At 49.5% G+C, this 21705-nt stretch overlaps 1 protein-coding gene across 1 annotated transcript in view; it reads right to left on the bottom strand.

Moving 5' to 3' along the window:
* PAX8 (paired box 8) overlaps nucleotides 1-21175 on the bottom strand; it is a 57195-nt gene extending 36020 nt beyond the window's left edge. Inside the window, exon 1 of the mRNA XM_088841785.1 lies at nucleotides 21056-21175. Within this exon, the coding sequence (XP_088697911.1) occupies nucleotides 21056-21175 (120 nt within the window). The remainder of the gene's footprint in view (nucleotides 1-21055) is intronic.
* Nucleotides 21176-21705: the final 530 nt, after the last annotated feature.

Here is a 21705-nt window from a genome sequence, read left to right as displayed (position 1 = left end):
CAGGCTCTTGGGTGTGCGGGCTTCTGTGGTTGTGGCTTTCGGACTCTAGAGCGCAGGCTCAATAGTTGTGGCTCACTGACTTAGTTTCTCCACAGCATGTGGGGTCTTCCCAGATCAGGGATCGAACCCATGTCTCCTGCATTGGCAGGCAGATTCTTTACCACTGAGCTACCAGGGAAGTCCTTCCCCCATGTTTATATTCAACTTGCTATCAGAAATTTCTGGGTGACAGAGGCACCTCCTCCAAGACTGTCTGGGTTGGTCACAATACCATCAGCCATGCAAACATAAAACCTGACCTTCAGCTTCATCAGAGGCCACCTTCTACCACACTCTCTGCACTACACGCTCAGAGACTTTGTGTGTGACCTTGGAGCTCAGTGTGGCCTTCTGTCTTGGGGCCTTTTCACGTGATATTCCCTCTTCCTGGCTTCTTTCTCTTTTTAAAAAATATGTATTTATTTATTTGGCTGCGTCTGATCTTAGTCGCATCATGCAGGATCTTTTATTGAGGTGCGTGGACTCTCTAGTTGTGGCTCAAAGGCTCCAGAGTGGTAGGCTCAGTAGTTATGTCCATGGGCTTTCTTGCTATGATGCATGTGGGTTCTTAGTTCCCTGACCAGGGATCAAATCCATGCCCCCTGCATTGCAAGGCAGTTTCTTAACCACTGGACCACAAGGGAAGTCCCTGCCTGGCTTCTTTGTCTCTGAAACCCTAATCTCTAATGTAATGCTTGATACAGAGTAGGTACCCAATAAATGCTGGTTGAGTTCATTCCTGGAAGGAAGGAAAGAGGGAGGGAAGGAGGGAGGCAGGAAAGAAAGCAGGCCCAAAGCAAACTGAGTGAAGCCCACACATTCTTTGCTTTCAGCAGAATTCTGTCTCTTTCAATGACACATACTCTTAGACATGAGTTGTTTTAAACAGGAGGCCCAGACATCATGACACAGGAGAAGAGAGGTCTGCCTTCCTTCTGCAGGAACCATAGGATGAATGCAAGGGCCTTTCAGTTGGCTTTCACATCCAACCTTCAAGGTCATCATTAAGGTGTGGCACTTGTCAGGCTTACACCTTTGCAGGGTGCATAATGGCTCACACGTACCCTTGTCGGCTGGGCAGGAAAATTCTGTGAGATGAATATTCCTGTCACTAGTTTACACCAATAAGAAGACTGTCACCAACTCAAGACTTCAGGTTCCAAATTGGGAAGCCTTTTCTTCCTAACCCTGGCCATACAGGGCTATGGAGAATGATGAGAGGTTTACAATGCTGGTGGGGAGATTTCTACGTGCACCGAAGGAAAGAGCCACAAGAGTTGGTTCCAGCTCGGGAGGACCACAGTTTGCTAGCAAAAACCTCCTCTCCTGGGAATTGGGACATCCCTGACTCAGAGACCCACTTGATAAGTTTGTGACTCAGGGCTGTAGGGTGATGTTACCCCTGATGTCTGTCCATAAAAAAGAAACTGGTTCCCCAGACCTCATAGCCAAGGAGTTCAGCACTGTGTTTTGGGTTCAAGGCCAAGGATATGACCAAGCCAGTCCTGGGATCCTGTTTCCTCTGACCTCCTCTGGCATTAAGTAGAGCATCCGTCAGGAGCTGATCAGAAAACACAAATCTGTTTTTAGGTATTTCAGCAGAGATGCTTGAATAGAGGGACCTGTTTATCTAGGCAATTGGAGGCTGTAAGAGGAGAGAGGAGCACTGGGGTAACCCTGAGACAGTAACTGCGGGAAGACACCCCCATTCCTCGGACCAGGGAAAAAATGGAAGAGGTTGGGCTTATCAGAACCTGGACACTTTGAGGATGGGGCAAGGGGACTGGGCTCGGACCTCCAAGGTGTTGGTAACTCTTGGCTGCCGCTCGTCCATCTGAGGGGCACAGGAGGCTGGGTTCCTGGAGAGTTTGTCTCTGGATCACCTGCTGCTGGTGAGGCAATGCTGACAAGAATCACGTGCAACAAGAGGAAAGCCCTGTCTCATCCTTCAGTTTTTTAGCCCTTCTGTGTGGCACGCTTATCAGTCCTTCATAGAAGCCCAAACTATAAGCAATTTGCAAATCTGTCCTCTTGCCCTGATGAGTGGGGTGAGGTTCATTTATTCATTTATTTTCCTCCACTGAAGCTGTACAGGGTAGAGGTTAGAAGAGCAAGCTCAGGAGACAGACTGCCTACATACAAAGCCCTGCTCCCCCTCTGATTTTGGCATGAGCTTCACCTCTCTCTGCCTCTCTTCCTAGGCGTGTTGTGTGATTTACATAGTGTTGCATGCTATACACAATGTCTGTATAGCACTCAAAAACATTCTCCGTTATCATCTGACCATCACTGCTCCCACGTCAGGCATGGCTCCAGGCTCTGGGGATGAACAGGGATTCAGACAGGTGGATCTTCACCCTCTTGGAGGTTATAATTTTATGGGAATAGTTTTAATTTAATGAACTTTTTCCTCTGCAGGTGACAAAGCTCTCACACCCCATCTACCCCATCTTCCTGCCTGGATCAGCTTCTGCTTTTCCTCCTTCAAAATCCTAAGTGATGAGCAAAAGGTGAGGTTCTAGAATTCCATGAGGGACAGGAAGTCACCCCAGCTCCTCTTTCCCCTCTTGGGTTCACTGGCTGGGTGGTTATTTCTGGGCTTATTCTTGTTGATTCCTTCTCCTAGCCTGTTGGCCTCTGTCCCTCCTGTGGGGCCTTCATGCACTTTAATGCAGCCCAAGAGGCCCCCAGGTTGTAAGGTCATAAGGACCAGCTCCCAGCCCCATACACTCTGACGTTTTGGCAGATCTGAGGGTCTCCCAGAGCCCTTGGAATAAGAGGTAAGCGGCCTGGTTTCCTCGGACACTCTTGCCTTAGATCAGCCCAGAGGTGGGAGGGTGTAGCCCTGTTCTTTCATCTCCAACAGGGAGAGAGGACTGGCAGGGGTGGAGGGAGGGAGACAGAGGGAGGATAAAGAGGATTCTCCCGTATTAGTCTCTGACTGGGAAAGGACTAAGCTTGGCTGATATTTTACCAAGATTTTCTTAAAAGAAGAAGAAAGAGGGGAAGGAGAAAGGGAGGATGGGCTCCTTTCAGAATTCACCGCCCTCCCCCTAAAGTCAAACCTAGACAAACCTAGAGTGTATTAAAAACAGAGACAGCACTTTGCCAACAGAGGTCCATATAGTCAAAGCTATAGTTCCTCCAGTAGTAATGTAAGTACCTGAGAGTTGGACCATAAGGAAGGCTGAGTGCCAAAGAACTGATGCTTTTGAACTGTGATGCTGGAGAAGACTTTTGAGAGTCCTTGGACAGCAAGCAGATCCAACCAGTCCATCCTAAAGGAAATCAACCCTGAATACCCATTGGAAAGACTGATGCTGAAGCTGAAGCTCCAATACTTTGGCCAATGATGCGAAGAGCCAACTCACTGGAAAAGACCCTGATGCTGGGAAAGATTGAGGGCAGGAGGACAAAGGGATGGCAGATGATGAGATGGTCGGATGGCATTATTGACTAAATGGACAGGAGTTTGAGCAACCTCTGGGAGATAGTGAAGGACAGGGAAGCCTGGCGTGCTTCAGTCCATGGGGTCTCAAAGAGTCAGACACAACTGAGCATAGACTGAACAACAACCCCCACAAAGTCAATGCTTAGGAATAAGACTGACAGCCAGCAGAGTGGGAGGGGCTCACTCTGGAGCCAGGCTGAGCTCTCTATGTGCATCTTCTCAGCCAGTTCTCATAACCGCACATGATCCCCACTTTACAGATGAAGAGATGTGAGCAGAGACTGCCTGTAACTTGCCCAAGGCTGCATCGTTACCAAAGGGCAGGACTGAGCTCCAGCTGAGGGCTCCCAGGTGCCCCCGGCACTGCCCCTGGCAGCGTGTGGTCATTCCAGATGGACAGTCAGAACTTTCTCTGCGGGCAAATGTGTCTTCACATCACCTGCCAAGCATGGGTGCATGGCAAAGCCCACTTCAGAAGCCTCTCTGGGTTTTCATGCTGTTGAGGTTGAATTTTTCCTTTCTTACAAGTTTTCTTTAGCCAGAGAATGAACCGAATTCCATAAGTCCCCCCTCTTCCACATTGGTTTGTCCTCCTCCATGTCTTGATTGCCACCCACCTCCACTCCCTTTTGGCCCCCAGTCCTTCCTACCCAGGATTTTATTCCTCTGTCCTCAGTCTTCTCCCATTGTCTTGCTAGTTTTTTTTTTCCATCCTTTGCTGATGGACCCTGCTCCTCTCGGCCCCTTCCCTACCCCGGTTCCCTCCACCTCTCCCCTAATTCATTCATCCCCAGTTTTCCCTTCTCGATACCTTCCCCCCCTCCCCTCGCTCTTCTGGCCGATTGCCCCTCCCTGAGCTGTCTTGTCTTTATTGCCTGCATGACTGCTCTGGTTCTCTAGCCCGTCTTCCCCTCAAAGGCATTCGCAGCTCGGCTGTTATTCTTGTATTAGCATTGAACCCATTAAAGCTAATTTGTTTGCCCTAATCTCCATTTATTTTTCCCTAGTTGATATTAGATTTCCCTTTCTATTGCTCCAGCATGATTTTCTCTTTGTCTTCCTAATGGTCTACCCCCCCACCTTCTTCTATTAATCTGGTTGGCTTCACTGTGTGGTTTCAAGGCCTTTCTCCGCCTCCCCCAGCCCTGAGATTAACCCTGTCACCTCCCTCCCAGGAAGGGACCCAGGGCTTGGATTTCCAGGGATGGAGCTCCTGTAAATGTCAGTCAACATCTTGTTGGTATCAGTTAGTTGCTAAGTCATGTCTGCCTCTTTTGAGACCCCTATTCTAGCCTGACAGATTCTTCTGTCTATGGGATTTCCCAGGTAAGGATACTGGTGTGGGTTGCCATTTGCCATTCCAGGGGATCTTCCCCACCCAGGGATCAAACCCAGATCTCCTGCATCACAGGTGGATTCTTTACCCCTGAGCCACCAGGCAAGCCCCCTAAATGACCTCTAAACTCCCTCAAAAAAGTATTTGATGAGAGTTCCTGCCTTGTCCTGAAGCCTGTCTGGAAAGCTCAGGAATGCGGGGTCTGGAGAACTGGAGGCAAGTGGAATGCAATAGGCTGTTCTGAGCCCTGAAAGATCACCCAGCCCAAGGGTTTCCTGGCCATCTTCCCCTCTGGGGCTGTCTCAAGTTTTCTGGAAGCCTCTGCAAGTTTCTCAGATCCCATAGATTGTTGTTGTTGGTGTTCAGTCTCTCAGTTGTGTCCAACTCCCTGCGACCCCACAGACTACAGCAAGCCAGGCTTCCCTGTCCTTCACCATCTCCTGGAGTTTGCTCACACTCATGAGCACTGAGTCTATCATGCTAGGAAGCCAAACAGCACTGGGCCACTTTCTCCCTGTGGTTAATATTGGGCATTATCTCCCTTCCATCCTTGTTTCCCAAGCTGAAGACACATTCCTTCCCCTTCCTGAAGAGCGGAAGCTTCCTCTCTGTGGATGTGGCTTTGGGGTGGCTAAAACACACCCGGCACCCTGGCCATCATGTTACCGAGGACAGAGGCCTGCTGGACCACCTCTCAGAAGCCTTCCCTATCCCCTACCCTCTTCCCCTCTGACTGCCCTGGTCCACAGCCCTCCATCTAAGTCTCATTACTGGCCTTTCTTGGGGCCAGTGCTCTGCCTGCCCCCTGGACACCTAGCTCCTAGAGGACAGGTATAGTGTCCTATCCGACTATCTAAGCTTGCATCACAGGAAGAAGATGGTGCTTTCCACCCTGGTTGCCTGCTAGAGTATCTGGGGTATTCAGAAACTTTCCACCCCCACGTCAGTTCAACCAGAATCTCTTGGCACAATGTCCGTATTTTTAAAAAGGTTCATCTGGCGATTGCCCAGAGTTTATATCCACTCAGTAGAAGGTCAATAAATATTTATTGAAAGCATGAATTTATGGATTAAACACAAACTTCTGGTGCGAGCTGCAAATGGAACTTGCCGGTACTTGCCAGTGGTTGCCTAGAGGTCACTGTCAGCTCCTTCCTTCCCACTGAGCCTCTTAGATGCCTCCAGATTCCTGGAATTGCACACCTGGGGCTGCAGTGGGAAGGACAAGGGCCTCTGCATTTCGGAGAGTGGAGACATGCAAGGCTGGCATGTCCGAACTCACTGATCCCACCCTTGGGAGCCCAGCATCTGTACCAGTCACTGTGCTGTGCCCGCAACTCCCCCTGGGGTCAGAGGCTTACGGATATTAATGCTGTTTTTCTTTTAGTGGTTCTATATTAAAGCAATTTTCAGTTCATTAAATTTCAATTCAATGAAAGCCCACTCTATGCCTAATAATATTCCAGGCTGTGTGTATGCTCAGATGGTTTCTGAGCAGAAGACACAGTTCTTGCCCTTGAGAAACTCACAGGTTCATCATCCCTGATGCCCAAAAGAACCTTAAAGTTTTAAAATCTATTCACAAGCACTATCTCCTTCAATTCTTTGTATAACCCTGTGGAAAACCTGTGGTGGGGTGTATATGTACACTTCTGTGTGAGTGTGTGTGTGTGTGTGGCTGCTTGTGCTCCTGTGTATGTCTGTATGAGTATGTGAGTCTGTCTGTTTGTGTCCCTATGTGTATGTGGCTGTTTGTGTCCCTGTGTGTTTATACAAGTGTGTGTGTGTCCCTCGGTATGTATGAGTGTGTGTGTGCAGTTGTGTTCTTGTGTGTGTGTATATGAGTGTGTGTGGGTGAGTCTGTGTCCCTGTGTGTATATGTGTATGTGTGTGTGGCTGTTCATGCCTGTGTAGGTATGGCTGTTAGTGTCCCTGTGTGTATGTATAAGTGTGTGAGTGTATGTCTGTGTCCCTATGTGCATGTGTGTGTGTGTCTGTGTCCCCGTGTGTGTGTATGAGTCTGTTGTGGGTGTGGTTGTTTGTGTCCCTGTGTGTGTGTATGTGTGTGTCTCTGTATGTGGTTGTTTGTGTCCCTGTGTGTGTATGAGTGTGTGTCTGTGTGTGTGGCTGTTTGTGTCCCTGTGTGTATGTATGTGTGTGTCTGTGTGTATGGCTGTTTGTGTCCCTGTGTATATATGTGGCTGTTCATGTCCGTGTGTGTGTGGCTGTTTGTATCCCTGTGTGTGTGTGTCTGTGTGTGTGGTTGTTTGTGTCCCTGTGTGTGTATGAGTGTGTGTCTGTGTGTGTGGTTGTTTGTGTCCCTGTGTGTCTGTGTGTGTGACTGTCTGTGTCCCTGTGTGTATGTGGGTGTATGTGTGTGGCTGTTCATGTCTGTGTGTGTGTGGCTATTTGTATCCCTGTGTGTGTGTGGTGTGTGCACATGACTGTTTGTGTCCCTGTGTGTATATATAAGTGTGTGGTATTGTGTGTGTGTCCCTATGTGTATGTGTGTGTGTGTGTCACTTGGTTGTGGGAGCAGGAGAGGTCTTGGCCACCCTGAGGAGTCAAACAGGTAGGAACAAATGAAGAACATTGGCTCTTGTGAGTCTGACACATTGAGCAAAATCTGTGACAAAACTGCGTATCTGTGGCTTCCACACCTGTCAACAGCTGGTTCCTCAGAAGCAGAAGGTTCAGCAAAGTGGATTACACACTCTACAAGACTGCCTGAGGAGACAGGGAGACGCAGCGGGCAGACTCAGCCTGCAGGTTGTGGTTTCAGGGGGGAACCTGGAGGGGCGCTGAGAACTAGGCGACCAGGGTTGTGCCGGCTCTGGGACCCTCCTGTCTGCACTTCGGTTTCCTCATTTGGCTTGAAAGGTACAGATCATCTCTACTGTCCTTTTAGTCCTGACATCCACAACTGTAAGACTGCCCTCAGGCCTGAGAATAGAGGCCAGGAACTATTAGTACTAGAGGATGTGCAGAGAGAGCTCTGTGGGGGGACTTTGGGCAAGTTTTCCATGGGGGAAACTCCCATAGGTGGCCCTGAGGCCACCTGTGGAAAGACGAAGGGAGAGGCACACAGTGGACCCTCAGGCTGCTCATGACCTGAGTGATGGCAGACATAGATGCTCTGCTGACCAGCAATGGAGGGGGACATGCGCGAGTGCCAGGCTGTGGGCCACATCTGAGAGGGTCCCCAGCCAGGAAGGGGAGGTCACCTGCCTGATGCCACAGACTCACTTCATGGCAGAGCCCAGGCAGGACTCACGTTTTCTGAACCATGTTCCCATTCATTCCACAGCCCAGGGGGCCCTGTGGGATTTCAGCACCATCTCAACTGGGCCATCTTGGCTGACAGTGAAGGAAGATGGCAGTGCAGATGACAATGTATTCTGAGCCCAGGCACACCCTGGAAGAGTCCTGGTCCTTTTACAGTTTGCTTGTCATTTGATTTTCTTCTGTGGGGAAACCGAGTCTTGAAGCTCTTATCCGTGGGTTTTGAGGTTGGGAAGCAGAGTCCCTTCCTCCATGGGATTATGGGGCTGTGAGCAACAAGAAATCCCCTCAAGAACAGGTGTCACTTCTCTCTTTTTCTGTTAGTTATATTTATCTACTTTGGCTGTGCTGGGTCTTCATTGCTATATGCAGGCTTTCTCTGGTTGTGGTGAGTGGGGGCTACTCTCAAGTTGGGGTCCACGGGCTTCTCTGGTTGTGGAGCACAGGCTTTAGGACGTGAAGGCTCAATACTTGTGACATGACACACTCCAGCCTAGTTGCCCCACGAAATGTGGAATCTTCCCGGACCAGAGGTTGAACCTGTGTCCTCTGCATTGGCAAGCAGATTCTCAACCACTAGACCACCAGAGAAGTCCACTTCTGTCTCAGTCGGTCCCAAACCACGGCTTCTACAGCTGGTATCACTCAAACCCAAAGAAGCTAAAGTGGAGACTGAGCCAGACCTACCACCAGCAACAGTCAGACTGTTACACATTGAACTGTGCTCCCCCAAAACTCACATGTGGATGTTCTAAGGGTCTCTGTAGATGATCAAGTTAAGGTGAGGTCATCAGGGTGAGCCCTAATTCATTGTGGCCACATCCTTTCAAAAGGGGAAGTTTGGACACAGAGAGAGAGAGACATGGGGAGAAGGCCATGAGAAGATCGGAGCGATGCTGTTGCAAGCCAAGGAACATCAACCATGGCTAGCACATCACCAGACGCTAGAGGAGCAACACAGAACAGATTCTCTCTCTCAGCCCTCAGATGAAACCAACCCTGCCAACGTCTTGACCTCAGACCTCCAGTCTCCAGAACCATGAGACCATACATGTCTGTTGTGAAGTCCCTAGTTTGTGGTACTTTGTTACAGCAGCTCCAGCAAACACACACACAGATCAATAAGGCTCTAGCTCTGAACAGACACAGCAGGCTTGGGGAAGCCCCCTTGTAGTTGAGGACACCACCTTGGATAGTTAAGGAGGTGGTGCTAGTGGTAAAGAACTCACTTGTCAATGCAGGAGACATAAGAGATGTGGGTTCGATCCGTGGCTCAGGAAGACCCCCTGGAGGAGGGCATGGATACCTTCTCCAGTATCCTGGCCTGGAGAATCCCATGGACAGAGGAACCTGGCGGGCTACAGTCCATGGGATTTCCAAGAGTCGACACGACTGAAGAGACTTAGCACACAAAATTAAGAGCAAAACTGAGATTGCACCTGAGTCTGACCCACTCCTGTCCATACCCAGATGGGAGATCTCCCAGTAGAGGAGGTGCCAGGCACATAGAAGGACTGACTGTTTCTTCAGAAGGCTGGCATGAGAGACTTCACATGGGATTGACTTCAAGTTGGGACTTGTGGTGGGCTGACTCCAGATCAGTGGTTCCCCGGTGCTGATCTATAGTGGCAACATGGGAAGCCGGTGAAGGAGGTAGATTCCAGGGCACCACATTGGGTAACAGAGACCCAGGAGCCTCTGATGGTAGACTGGAGACCACACTTGAGAAATATTTATAGAAAGCAAGTTTTCAAAAAGGTTCTTTCATTTAGAAAGTATTTATTAAGCATCTAGCATATATCTTGCTTGTTTAGTCACTAAGTCATGTCCAATTCCTTTGGGACCCCCTGGGTTGTAGCCTGCCAGGCTCCTTTGTTCATGGAAATTTTGGGGCAAGAATACTAGAGTGGGTGGCCATTTTGTCCTCCAAGGGATCTTCCCAACTCAGGGATCGAACCCACGTCTACTGCATTGGCAGGTGGCTCTTTATCACTGAGCCACCTAGGAAGCCCCCACCTCAGTGCCATAGTGGCCACTTCCTATAAAGAAAAATAGGAGAGTAATTACAGTAATATCATGTGAAAAGATCAAGCATATTTCAGATTGGGAAAACTTCATTTAAAACTTCAGATGTACAAGTTAGGTCAACTAGGAAGACAATGAAGCATGTTATGAGAGAATTATGTGAAAACTATCAGCATGAAGTCACATGGAACCCTCACTCCCTACAGGATTTTAGGGAAATGCTGGGGATGCAGAGACAACTAAAAGAGTTCTTATTCTAGCTCAGAGGCAGGTGAAGTGGGCAGTCAGGCAGGATGGTCACTAAAGGTGAGGGTATGAGAGAGGTCTGGTTTAAGGAAGCCTTGTTGTTGAGTTGCCACGTCATGTCCGACTCTTTTGGGACCCTATGGACTGTAGCCCGCCAGGCTACTCTGTCCACAGGATTTTCCAGACAAGAATAGTGGAGTGGGTTGCCATTTCCTCCTCCAGGGGATCTTCCCAACCTAGCATTCCTGTGTTGCAGACTGATCCTTTACCATTGAGCCACCTGGGAAGCCCAAGGAAGTCTTGGGTTGGCCAAAAAGCTTGTTTGGGTTTTTCTGCAACATGGAAAAAACCGAGCAAACTTTTTGGCCAGCCCCAAAGAACTCGAACAGGGCACTGTGAAGGGGAGTAAGGGGGTGGGGACAAAGTTCCAGGCAGCTGCCACTGACTGGGCAAAGGCACACTGGTGGCAATGTACATGGTGTATTTTGGAAACAAAGGCTCGTTGGCTGGAACATGAGTTTGCATGCGGAAATAGTGGGAAATAGGGTCAGAGGGGTGAGATCAAAGCTTCTCGGGTTGTTCACCAGTGGTTTGCCCACAAATGCCTGTTAATGACTGGATGCAAAGGAAGAGTTAGCACGACTCGAAGATGAATTTGGAAAATCACCAGACTCAGATTCTCTGTAACAGGACTGGAAAAGGAGGGAAACCAGAACATTTTGATAATGTGAATCATCTAGTGATCACAGACCATTGCCAAGCTGTTCCACCTAATAAAAATACCACAAAGCCCAAAGAAGACAGAGTAAGTGGGTATGTGGCTGTAACAAGAGAACTAAAAGGAATTTGGAAATCAGCAACAAGAGAAATGTGAAGTCCAGCTGGCGGAGGATGGCAGTTTCCATGCACAGCAAGTGAAAAGCTCCCCGCCCCCCATGCATATTGAGTGCACTTGACTCAGGCTTGGTGATGGCAGGGTTAGAGTGAACTCCTTCATCTGGCCCCTCTGGTCCAAGCCCCACACAGTCTGTCTGAACCCACCTGTCTTGCCATTGTTGTCTGCTATGGGCAGGGCTGACCCTGAGTCCTGGACCCTGCCCACACTCCTAGGACATCACATCTCTGCTCCCACTGGTCCCTCCTGAATCCCTGGTGGATTTCTGCCCCTGTCTCAGGGCAGGCTCTCACCCGCCATCCAATCACAGCCCAGCACGCCACCACCTCCTAGCTCAGCATTTTGTGCCTTTCTGGACTGAAACCCTCACTCTCTCTCCATGCTGTGGCTAAAAGTCCAGTTTGTTTTCCTCTCTAGAATGTCAGCATAAATGCAGAAGCATGGTTCTTGAGCCCTGTAATCCCAGAGCTAAACTCCATGCCTGCCATACTGAAGGACTCAGTGGATGTTTACTTACTGAGCTGAATATTAGAGTAATGATGCCCTTTGAGACAGGAGCGAGAACTCTAGGCTTCTGTGGCTGGGGATATAGGTTTGGGGAAAGCACATCATAAGAATTGGGAGTAACTGAGCATGATTGGTGGGGGTGAGGTGAGACACATGTGCCAGGCACTGCCAGGCAGGTACAGGCTTGCCAGGGAGTCAGAATCAGAGATGAAGGGACTACAGATGCACCTTAGAAGCTACAATAAAACCTGGAGTGATGCAGGCACAGCATCCACAGGGAGACCCACTTAGAAGTGAAAGAGGCCAGGAGGAGCAGAGACAGGTGCGTCGTAGGAGTAGAGGGCAGGGAACAGAAGCATCTCTGGAGGGTAGACAAAGTGGTCTGTGCATCCGAAAGGAAGAAAAATATGGGCTGAATGCTTGTGTCCACCCAAATTCATATGTTGATGACCTAACCCCTAACATGATAATATTTGGAGGTGGAGGCTTCTGGAAGATGATTAAGATCAGATGAAGTTGTGAGGGTGGGCGGCTCATTATGGGATTAGTGCCCTCGTAAGAGGAGGAAGAGACACCAGAGCTCTCTCTCTTCAGTCTCCTGCACTGAGGAAAACCCATACGAAGACACGGGAAGAAGGCAGCCATCTGCAAACTGGTAAGAGCGCCCTCATCAGAACCTGACCATGCTGGCACTTCCCCCTAGACTTCCAGCCTCTAGAGCTTGAGAAATAGGTGTCTGTTGTTTAAGCCACATAGTCTGTGGCATTTTGACATCAAAGTCCAGGCTGACTAAGACAGGTGACTGGAATGGAAAGGTCAGAGGTGACAGGATCTTCAGGGAAAATCTTGAGCAGAGGTGACACGGCTCTAGGTGTATGCTAGGGAAGCCGAGAATGAGACAAAGGAGCAACTGCCCAAGGTGTGATGGGCAAACGGATGCAGGCAGCTGAGTGCCAGGAGACCCCAATCCAGTAGCCTGCCTTTTCTGTGTATGTCCTTATGGTCCACAAAGTGACTGGGTTCCTTAAATGAGCAATACATAGGTGCTATATTATACCAAGTGCCTGGAAAGAAGGGTGTTTGTCAGGGAGAGTAAAGATGAGAAGAGGGGGCACATCTTTTCTTTGGATGGTGGCAACGTAAATTCCCCGTGATGGATATGCTCAGGATGCTTTCTGACACAGCCATGGGGACCTCATCATCTCACAGAATTGGGGTCACTATGTGGATGTCAGGCAACACCAGTCTCATATTGACTTCAGCTGCTCCCAAGGGATGGGGCACCTGGAGGGTCCCACACAGTGTTCTTCCAGGAATACCACAGCAAACTCAACCTAGTGAAAATTAGAACATGCTGCTAAATCAACTCCTGGTTTCCCAGGTGGTTCTGTAGTAGAGAGCCTGCCTGCCAATGCAGGAGACATGGGCTCAATCCCTGTGTCAGGAAGATCCCCTAGAGAAGTAAATAGCAACCCACTCCAGTACTCTTGCCTGGGAAATCCAATGGACAGAGGAGCCTGGCGGGCTACAGTCCATGAGGTTGCAAAGAGTCAGACAAGACTGAGCGACTAAGTACACATGCATGCTACATCAACTCCTAGGACCTAAAACTGTGAGGCAGTGGCCACTAGAGAGGAAAAAAAATACTCCTTTAACTCAAGGGTATTTTATCCATAAATGTAGTTTTTCCTGCCACCATTACTCATTACTCATCACATCCACAAGTGGGTACCTCTGCCCACTCCGCAGGGAAACAGTTCGAGAATCACCGATTTATGGAAGTTATGCAAATGTTTGTTGATCAAATGCATGAAATATTTCCTATGTACCACATTGTAACGATCGGTTCCTGTGCACCATGCTGCAACAAGCACGGCGTGGTGTTGTGTGTCCACGAGACTGTGGTTCCCACTCACGTTGCCCCTGCTAGTTTAGTGCACGGGGCATGCGCGTTCCTGAGGCTCCAGGCTAGGGCTCCCAGGGATCCTGAGCAAGGACATTATCGCTGTCTGAGCTGAGGAGCCCACCAGTGACAGTCTTCTGCCAGCTGTCTTCCATGTTGTCATCCTCGGGGAAGCAAGAGGTCAGATTCTTGAACAGGCAAGTCCAAGTCCTGCTGCTGTTGCTCACATTCTTGGTAACCCTTTCCCGACTTGGGCAGAGTCACCATGAACCCCAGAGCCTGAGTATTTCCAGCGGCTCTGACACTGGCCAGACAAACAACCTGTGCCAATGACTGACTGCCCTTGGTTCTCATTTGAAAACAAGGTCTCTGCAGGGCTCCACAGTCACAGATGTCCCATGATCTAAGTGAGGGTGGGGGGGGCGGGCGGCAGAGGTCATGACTGGACAGTGGAGTTTCTCTGCTCAGACTTCAAACCACAGATTTCAAGAACATGGAGGTGACAAGTCAGTAACCACAGGCTAGACTGACCGGAATTGATGCTCAACATACTACAGGCTCCCTGGGCCTCTTGGAGCCTCACTTTCTTCACTGTGTCTAGGGTCATGGACTCAGTCAGCTCTCGTCAACTGCTCCTGTAATTTCACAACCAAGTGTCTTGGGGTCTCTGACAGCAGAGATTTCTTTGGCCATCATTTTTATCACTCCCAAACCAAGGAAAGTGTTCTGTGCACGCACGTGTTTATGTGTATGAAAGGGTGAGTCTTGTATGCATGTGTGTGTGTGAGTACTTGTCACCCATGTGTGTAAGAGTGTAGGTACAACTGGGTAGGTGTGTGTATCATAGACTGTGGACCAGGGTGAGGACAGCCAGGAATCCAGGGTACAGAATTTAAGGAGGCACTTGCTCTCACGGCTGATTCTGTCCTTTAACAAGCCCAAGAGTGGGGCCTCCTTAAATCTTGCACTTTACAGGCTCTGGTGACTCACTCTAGTCTCAGCTTTGGTTGTGTGATGTGTCTGGATGTGTGAGTCTCTGTACATTGGTGTGTATGGGAGTGTGTGTATGTGTGAGCACACATGTGGGTGTGAGTGTGTATGTGTGTGCACTTGTGTCTATCTTGGCAGCTGTCACTGGGCTTTGCCCATATAGTCAGCAACTTCTCACTCCCCTGGGCCAGCCTTCACTCCACCCCATGCCACCCTTCCAAAGGGGACACCATATCATGAGAGTCCCAGGTATAGGCGTGGAGCCATTCCTCTGCCACTAACCTGTACCATCTGGGACCTGGCATAGTTGTCTGACCTCAGTTTCCTTGTTGATAAAATGGGGCAACACGGCCTCACCCTTCCGGCCTTGAACAACTCTGGGTCTAGGTAGCCAATTTGATGTAACAAAACCTACAAGGCTTCTGCGACATGCCATCCTCAAGTCTAGAAGGTGAGAGGTATAGAAACAGACATTCTTATACAAAGTAGGCTGCAAAACATGCCATAAAAATAAGGTACTAAAGACGTTGGGGAGAAGGAGAGGAATTGTGGAAGGCTCTAGGGGGAGATGGCATTTGAGCAGCACGGGTTGAGGATGGCTGAGATGTATGTATCATGGATGTGAGGTCCAGCAGGGCCCCCACCCACCCACTGAGGCAGGAATCACAGGTCTGCTTCACTGGTGGGGGGCTCCTGAGGTCACACAGGTGCCCACGGTCTGAAAGGGGATTCAGACCACATGTGCTGAGCCCCCAAGGACCCGTATCTTTGGCCACCTCCATCCAGGGGGAAGGGGCTTCCCTGGTGGCTCAGACAGTAAAGAATCTGCCTGCGAGACCTGGGTTCAATCTCTGGGTTGGGAAGATCCTCTGGAGAAGGGAATCGCAATCCATTCCAGTATTCTTGCCTAGAGAATCCCATGGACAGAGAAGCCTGGCAGACTACAGTTCACGGAGTCACAAAGAGTTGGACACAACTGAGTGACTAACACACACACACAAAACATCCAGGGTAAAGAGGTTCCCAGGCCTCTATGCAGGGCAGACTGACGAACGCACAGAAAACAGTCTGTAAACAAGACAAGGCTGTATGCAATTGTGTGTACACGATAGGACAGTGAGTGACTTCCCGGGAGGTGGGGACAGAGAGCAGCATGGGCAGGGGCTCACCACGCTCCTGCCTCAGCTTTCCTGGGGAGATGGACACCTTCCAGCCAAGCCGACCAGTCAGACTCCAAGGAAAGCACCTGTGATAAAGCAATCAGGTGGCAACTGTGTGGCTCCAGGAAGACTCTAAAGAGGGTGACACTCAACAAGAGGGTGAACTCCAAGACCCAGAGCATGTCTGTTCCAGTTGGGGCACCTGTCCAGACAACTCTGAAGCCAGCAGGAGATGAGGGGCTTGTGGGATCTCTGGGGTGTTGTCATATCCTGTGATGCAGGAGACCCCGGTTCCATCCTTGGGTTGGGAAGATCCCCTGCAGAAAGGAATGGCTTACCCACTCCAGTATTCTTACCTGGAAAATTTCATGGACAGAGGAGCCTTGTGGGCTACAATCCATGGGGTTGCAAAGAGTCAGACACAACTGAGCGACTGACATTTTCACTTTCATATCACCAGAGAACACAGGGACTGGAAGGACCCAGGTCTTGTCACTCTGCCTAAAGGGAGATGTCTTATAAAATCTGCAAATCTCTGAACACCCGGGGGTTAAGCATTAGATGTGTCGAGCAAAGGTTCTGATCTGGTCCATGCTGTTTGAATCTACAGTTCTGCAACATTTGCCACAAGCTGGCCAGCCACCCAGAGCCCCAGTGTAGACCGTCATGGAGCTGACTGATCCAACATAGCCTCACATGCTGCCTTTCTTGAACAATGACTTCTCCAGAGATCAATCAGACTCCAGAAGGCCAGATGAGGTTTATCAGTTATCAGCAACCACATGATTGTGCTGGGGTGGCTATTGGCGATAAATGACCTTTGATGCTCCCACAACTTGGGTTGTTAGTTTGCAATCCTCATCCAGACACTGAATTATTTTGTCTGATTATTTTCAGCCCTGGTACTGTGTGTTTGACCCCTTTGACAGGGAATCACAAGACTTTAGCTCCCTGCTCTGAGATGGTGCCTCTCACCCCTGTCATTTGCCTGGATTAAACTAGCACTGGGTGCCACCAGCAATGGCATGATGCTCTGCACGTGGCAGGTGGCATCCACAAGGGCTTGTGAAATTGAATGAAAGCTCTGACCTTCAGATTCCAGCTTGACCTCAGTGCCTCTCCTGCCCCAACATCCTCCCTCCCAGCCTCTTCCTCCAATTGGAAGTCACAGCCAGCCGCCCCGAGGGCTTGTCAGGAAATCACCCCATTCCTGCCATCGCCATTTTGACAGTCATCAAAAACAATCTCAGGTTCAAGGGAAAGAGCACAACAGAGCTGGAGTCAGGAATCTCTTGCTTAGCTAATTCCAGACTTTTAAATGTGAACCAGGGTTTGCTATAGTGCCAAAGCTGGATTACTATTACACAAAGTAGGAAAGTATCAGACAGAAGGTAGGGGTGGGGCTGGAGAGAAGGAGAAAGAAAGCAGAAGATTCATGGATTCTTTTTCTTTTTTAAAACATATAGTTCTGGGTCAATTAGGAATCAAGACTCAAGGCATGCAGGAGATGCGAGTTCGATCCTTGGGTCAGGAAAATCCCCCTGAGGAGGGCATGGCAACCCACTTCAGTATTCTTGCCTGGAGAATCCCATGGACAGAGGAGCCTGGCGGACTACAGTTCACGGGGTCACAGAGCTGGACACAACTGAAGCAACTGAGCATGCACGCATGCACGCAAAGCACATCGCCCTTTGGTCCTATCTCAGCGACACACACATCACAGATGCACGCTCACTCTAGCTCATCCTTTTTCTAAGGCCAATTCTACCAAAACCCTAGAATGTTCCGGATGCCAACATAAAGTCCACAGACAGCCCATTCTATCGTGAGTCTGCTGCTTCCCCGATGATTGGGTTTTCTGGTAAAAGGAAACAAGGACTCCTTTTTCAGAGTGGATTAGGGTAGCAGCTGATCATAGCCACAGGGCTCTGAGTCAGCACTTTTCATGAATCCTTTCATTTAATCCAACACCCCTGGACTGCAGGTCTATGATTTTGTCCAAGTAGAATATTAAAATGTCTGACCTAAATCTTTTTTCCCCCCTTAACTTATTTTTATTATTTCTGGCTGTGCTGGGTCTTCATTGCTGCGCCAGTTTTTCTCTAGTTGTGACAAGCGGGAGCTACTCTTCAGTTGCGGTGCTGGGGCTTCTCCTCTCGCAGAGCACAGGCTCTTGGGCACGTGGGTTCAATAGTTTCAGCTCCCAGGTTCTACAGGGCAGGTTCAATACTTAAGGCACACAGGCTTAGTTGCTTTGTGGAATGTGGGATATTCCTGGACTAGGGATTGAACCTGTGTCTCCTGCACTAGAAGGCGATTCTTTACCACTGAGCCACCAGGGACGCGCTGTCCTAAATCTTAACTGGAGCAAGATTTTGACACTGGGTTTCAAGTTACACATGGAGAGTTTCACAGGAAAGGCCAAAACAGTGTCTTGTTTGAGCATCTGTCCCAGAGAATTTTGGGGGACTCTTCTCCCCAGGTACCCGTGTATCGGAACAGGGGAAAATTCTTGAGTAGTTGCTGTGTGCCAGGTGAGGAAACTGGTTTCACTTTCAGTGTTTCCTAGAAATCCTGCAGTATGCCCGTCTTTTATACAGAGGAAACTCTTCCCCAGAGAGACAACTGACTTGCCTAAAATCACACAGCAAGAAAGCAGCAGGGTCAGGTTCACGGGCAAAGCCTCTGAGGAGGCGCCCCCCCAACCACTCACAGAGATGGAGAGGCATTCATTCACAGGACCTGGCTTCACAGTGACTTCAAAAGTCCTTTGCCCTCTTGACACCTCACAGCCGCCCCTGAGTTGATCTGAGGAATAATAGTTCTCTCAAAGAAGCTGAGGAATCAAAATATGACACACACAGTGGGCCCTGGGTGTGTGCAAACACGCAGTTCACACGATGACAGCAGATTAAGCTGTTTGTCCCTCGAATGCATCACCCAACCAGCTCCCGACCACTCTGCTGTGTGGGCCTGACAGTAACAATACATCCCGGTGGACTAATTAGCACGAACGACTCAGGTCACTCCAAGGCCCCTTAGGGAAATAAGTGGAGAAGAGAACACGGAGGAGCGCTGGAGCTGAGGACAGGGGAAAGAAAGAACAGAGTTAGAAAAGAAGGGGGGTCCATCCATGTCTCTGCAAAAGGCATAATTCGTAGAAGACTGTCAGAGTAAAGTAAGTCAGAAGGAGAAAAACAAATATTGTACAGTAATACACACATGTGGAATCTAGAGAAATGGTAGAGATGATCTTATCTGCAAAGCAGAAATAGAGACACAGACGTAGCGAACAAGCGTAAGGAAACCAAGGGGGAAAGGGCTGGCTGGGATGAGTTGGGAGATCTGCTACTGGCATATATACACTGCCGTGTATAAAACAGGTATCTAATGAGTACTTACTGTATAGCACAGGGAACCCTACTCAATGCTCTGTGGTGACCTGAATGGGAAGGAAATCCAAAAAAGAGGAGATATATGTATGTGTATGGCTGATTCGCCTTACTGTACGGCAGAAACGAACACAACATTGTCAAGCAACTATACTCCAAAAAAATTTTTGAAAAGGAAGGGAGGGAAGAGTAGTTTTCTCTCTCCATGTCTCTGCTGAAATCAAAGATGGGTTTGCTTCTGAGAAATGCAATCAGCCAGGAGCTGGGTAGCTGCATTCCACGGCAAAAAGGGACAAAACAACTCCCTTTCCAGCTCCTGGTACAAGTGGGACCTTGGCTGAAGCTCCAAAGGAGCAGATGACTTAAATTTGAACTCTTGAGTGAGAGGAACCCTCAGGAAGCAGAAGAGGGAATGAACTTTAACTTGGGAAAATAAGATCTGGTATCTCAAGGGCTCCCCACTTGCTGCCCGTGGAGAGGGCACCCAGCAACCACCCCTGAATTTGCGGTTTGGTCTTCCCAGTAATTCTGAACCTGTGTCCATCACTTCCACTAACCTGTTAGTCTCTGAAATGTGCCCAAGCAGGCAGGCCCAGTGGGGTTTGGAAAAGCCAAGGGAGCAAGTTCCCTGATGGTCTACGATTTATGGAGGTACTTGTGCAAGTGTTAGTCGTTCAGTCATGGCTGACTCTTTCCATGGACTGTAGCCCACTAAGCCCCTCTGTCCCTTGCTCCCTTGGAAAAGCCAAGGGAGCAAGTTCCCTGATGGTCTACGATTTATGGAGGTACTTGTGCAAGTGTTAGTCATTCAGTCATGGCTGACTCTTTCCATGGACTGTAGCCCACTAAGCCCCTCTGTCCCTGGAATTCTCCAGGCAAGAATACAGGAATGGGTTCTCATTCCCTTCTCCAGGGGATATTCCTGACCCAGGGATCAAATCTGGGTCTCCTGCATTGCAGGCAGATTCTTTACCTCTAGTGGAGAAGGAAATGGCAACCCACTCCAGTGTCCTTGCCTGGAGAATCCCAGGGTCGGGAGAGCCTGGTGGGCTTCCGTCTATGGGGTCACACAGAGTCGGACACGACTGAAGTGACTTAGCAGCAGCAGCAGTGCCACCTGGGAAGCCCAAAGGGTCATGCTCTAGGAGAGACTTAAATTCACAACCTCGGCATTGTTCTGCATGTACTGCTGTATAAGCACCATGCCCTAATGGACTGCACCAGTGGAGCTCTGAGGTTCTTGTGGGTAGCTGCTTTTTTTGATGCAGGTGGAAACATGGCAGGACTGGAAAGGACGTGTTAAAAGAAAGCTCCCTCTGTCTGCTTTTCCTGAGTGGCTGACCATCTTCTTCCTCATAGGACCTCCAGGAGGGACATCCAGATAGGGACCACTGCTCCCATTTTGCAGATGGGAAGACTGAGAATAGTCTGTTTTAACTGAGTTGGAGCTTTAGGGACAGTGATAAGGAAACCAAGCCAACAGACTGATGGTCCTATCTGACTCTATTGGTAAGAATCTTGAGCCTCTTGACCCAAGATGCTGACCTGAGTTCCCGATGGAGTTGCAGGCGTGAAGCCATCCAGTGATACAGGGAATTTTGATGAGCTGGACTTTGAGAAAGAAGGCAGCGGAAAGGGAGCTGGAGACCCATCAGCCTCACTGAGCACGAGTGCTCCTCTCTTCTGTAAAAAATGTCCATAACACACCAGCCTGGTGGACTCCTGAGAATTAAATGAGATGATGGATGTGCTCTCCCCCAGCAGAATTCCACACCTGTAACAGCCCTCAGAGATAAAATAATCAGGACGTACATTTACTAAGGGCTCACCAAGTGCCGCGGTGTGCTCAGCACCGTGTACTGCATCTCTTTCTCCGGATATGAATGAAGCACGGGCAGGGATGCAGCGACGGTGGGCAGGCTGTGCAGAGCCTTGATGACCCTTGGCATTTTCCATGGCATTCAGGATGACAGGAGGATCCTCCAGCATTAACACAGAAACAAGACCCACATATCACTGGAGGACCCTTGAATTTTCTTCCCTTTGATCTGGGACATGCCGCGGCAAGGAGACACTGGTGTGTACCCAGGCCCTTTGTCCTTTGTGGGGAAGAAGCCCCAGTCAAAGTAAAGCCCATACTCAGTGACCAACGGTGGTTTAAAACAGAAACCTTTTACCATGATTTTTCTGATCCATAGTGCCGGTAAGAGACATTTGCTCATGTAGCCCACCTGACCAAGGGAGGAGTCTGGAGGGGTTTTAAGAAACCCCCAAAGACTTGTCAGCCCTGACTCTGGACCTCAGTGACTAAACATAACATAACATGTTTAGTCACTCAGTTGTGTCCGTCTCTATGATCCCAAGGACTGTAGCCCACCAGGCTCCTCTGTCCATGGGATTCTCCAGGCAAGAATCCTGGAGTGGGCTGCCATTTCCCTCTCCGGGGAATCTTCCCAACCCAGGAATCGAAGCTGGATTT

The sequence above is a fragment of the Moschus berezovskii genome, chromosome 11, assembly GCF_049115385.1.
Source record: "Moschus berezovskii isolate FMDL1 chromosome 11, NW_MosBer_1.0, whole genome shotgun sequence".
NCBI lineage: Eukaryota > Metazoa > Chordata > Mammalia > Artiodactyla > Moschidae > Moschus > Moschus berezovskii.
The sequence above is the reverse complement of the archived record's forward strand: the minus strand, read 5'-3'. Positions and strand labels throughout refer to the sequence as shown.